Source organism: Gavialis gangeticus, unplaced genomic scaffold (genome assembly GCF_001723915.1).
Source record: "Gavialis gangeticus isolate Ggan-Ray unplaced genomic scaffold, GavGan_comp1, whole genome shotgun sequence".
Lineage (NCBI taxonomy): Eukaryota > Metazoa > Chordata > Crocodylia > Gavialidae > Gavialis > Gavialis gangeticus.
The window spans coordinates 5437101-5439016 of NW_017729020.1; the positions used below are offsets into that span (position 1 = coordinate 5437101).

Genomic DNA, 1916 nt, shown 5'->3' on the forward strand with positions numbered 1-1916 from the left:
CCCCCCCCCCCCCCCCCCCAGCCAGGGGGGCAGGGCTAGGTGGTGGGGGCGGGGGAAGCTGCTTGGGATCCCCGAGTGGGGGAACAGGGGGACGAGGGGGTCTGGAGGTCATCCCATGTCTAACCCCACAGGACATTCCTCAGCGCCTTTGTGCTGACAGGCGAGACACAGGAGCGGGAACGAATCCTGCGGCATTTCTCCAGCCACTTCCACCAGGCCAACCCCCATGCCTTCCCCTCGCCAGGTACCCCTCTGTCCTCTTGGGGCCCCTCACTCCTGACCCGCAGCCCCCTACCCGCTAAGCCCTGCTGGTGCCCCTCACTCTCAACCCACTGCCCCTGCCTCCCTGCTTAGCCTCCCTGGTGCCCCTCACCCCAACCTGCAGCCCCTGATGCCCCCCACCCTGCTTGTGCCCCTCACTCCTGACCAGCAGTGGGGAAGGAGAAGAAGGCTCCCCCCACCACTACCCTTGCTGGATCCCCCCCTGTGCCCCCAGATGCTGTGCACACGCTGACCTGCGCTCTCATGCTGCTCAACACGGACCTCCATGGACCGGTAAGGGCGGGAGATGGGTTCTGGGGAGGGGGGCCTGGAAGCTGCTGCAGGGAAGAGGACGTCTCATGCAGCCACTGGGCAGCTCCCCAAACCCATGGGTGGGAACCAAGGACCAAGATCCCCTTGCACCCACCTGCTCCCCCAGCCCTGCTGGTGCCCCTCACTCCTGACCCACAACCCTCTGCCCCCAGCTCTTCCAGTGCCCCTCAGCCCTGACCTGCAGCCCCTGCCCCCAGCCCTGCCAATGTCCCTCAGTCTTGATCTGGAGCTCCTGCCCCGCTGATGCCCCTCACCCTTGACCTGCAGCCCCCCCGTTCCTCTGGCAGCCAGCCCCCCACCAAGCATAGGCCCCAGGGTGGAGGGGAAAAAGTGGGAGGGTGGCTCCCCCCGACACAACACACTCACCAATGTTGTGTCCCATGTGTGTCACCCCCTTGCGGTGACTGCAGAACCTGGGCCGCAGCATGACCTGCAACCAGTTCGTGGCCAACCTGGACGGGCTGATGGACAACAGGCAGAACTTTCCCAAGGAGCAGCTCAAGGTACTGAGTTCCAGGGAGGGCTGGTGTGCAGGATGCAATCCATCCGTGTCTGCCCCCAGCGTGGCTTGGCATGTCCAAGCATGGCCTGGCTTGATGTGTCCTGGCATGGCTTAGTGTGGCTTGGCATATCCCAATGTGGCTTGGCGTGTCCCAGAGTGGCTCAGCATATCCTGATGTGGTGTAGCATGTCCTGACTTGGCTTGGCGTGTTCTGGCGTGGCTTAGTGTGGCTTGACATGCCTCAGCGTGGCTTGACATGTCCCGGTGTGGTTTGACGCGGCCTGCCATGGCCCCCTGACCCGTCACTCTGCCCGCAGGCCCTGTACCACTCCATCCGCAACCAGAAGCTCGAGTGGGCAGTGTAAGTCCATCCCCCCTCCCTCAGTTCAATGGTTCAATCCCTGGCAGCCTAGCTAGAGCAGAGCTAAGGCCACAGACCAGTCCATTCCGGCCAGGGGAGGGGAGTGGTGTCATGCCTTTGCTGGATGGGGGGAGGGGGGAAGGGAGAAACCAAGGCCTGTTCTTCGGTGGACACAGACCAGTCCACTCTCACAGGCGAGGGTGGTAGTGGTCCTTTCCATTCTGACCCAAGGGTTGGTTGGATCCTCGGCCGGCCTGTTCCATTCTAAGCAAAAGCGTGGGGGCGGGGCTCACGGCCTGCTCCATTCTCAAGATAGGGGGGCACGGTGGACCCTTCTATTCTACCTAGAACCCCAACGTTTTCCACTCTTACTGGGGGCGGGGGATCAGAGTCCCGCCCACTTTGACCCTGGGCATGGTAGGTGAGGTGATGGCCTGTTCCATTGTATGGGGGGGGGGG

At 63.3% G+C, this 1916-nt stretch overlaps 1 protein-coding gene across 1 annotated transcript in view; it reads left to right on the top strand.

Moving 5' to 3' along the window:
- LOC109295454 (PH and SEC7 domain-containing protein 4-like) overlaps positions 1-1916 on the top strand; it is a 22552-nt gene that overhangs the window by 4186 nt on the left and 16450 nt on the right. The window contains exons 7-10 of the mRNA XM_019514306.1: positions 132-244; positions 497-555; positions 1005-1097; positions 1414-1457. Of these exons, the coding sequence (XP_019369851.1) occupies positions 132-244; positions 497-555; positions 1005-1097; positions 1414-1457 (309 nt within the window). The remainder of the gene's footprint in view (positions 1-131; positions 245-496; positions 556-1004; positions 1098-1413; positions 1458-1916) is intronic.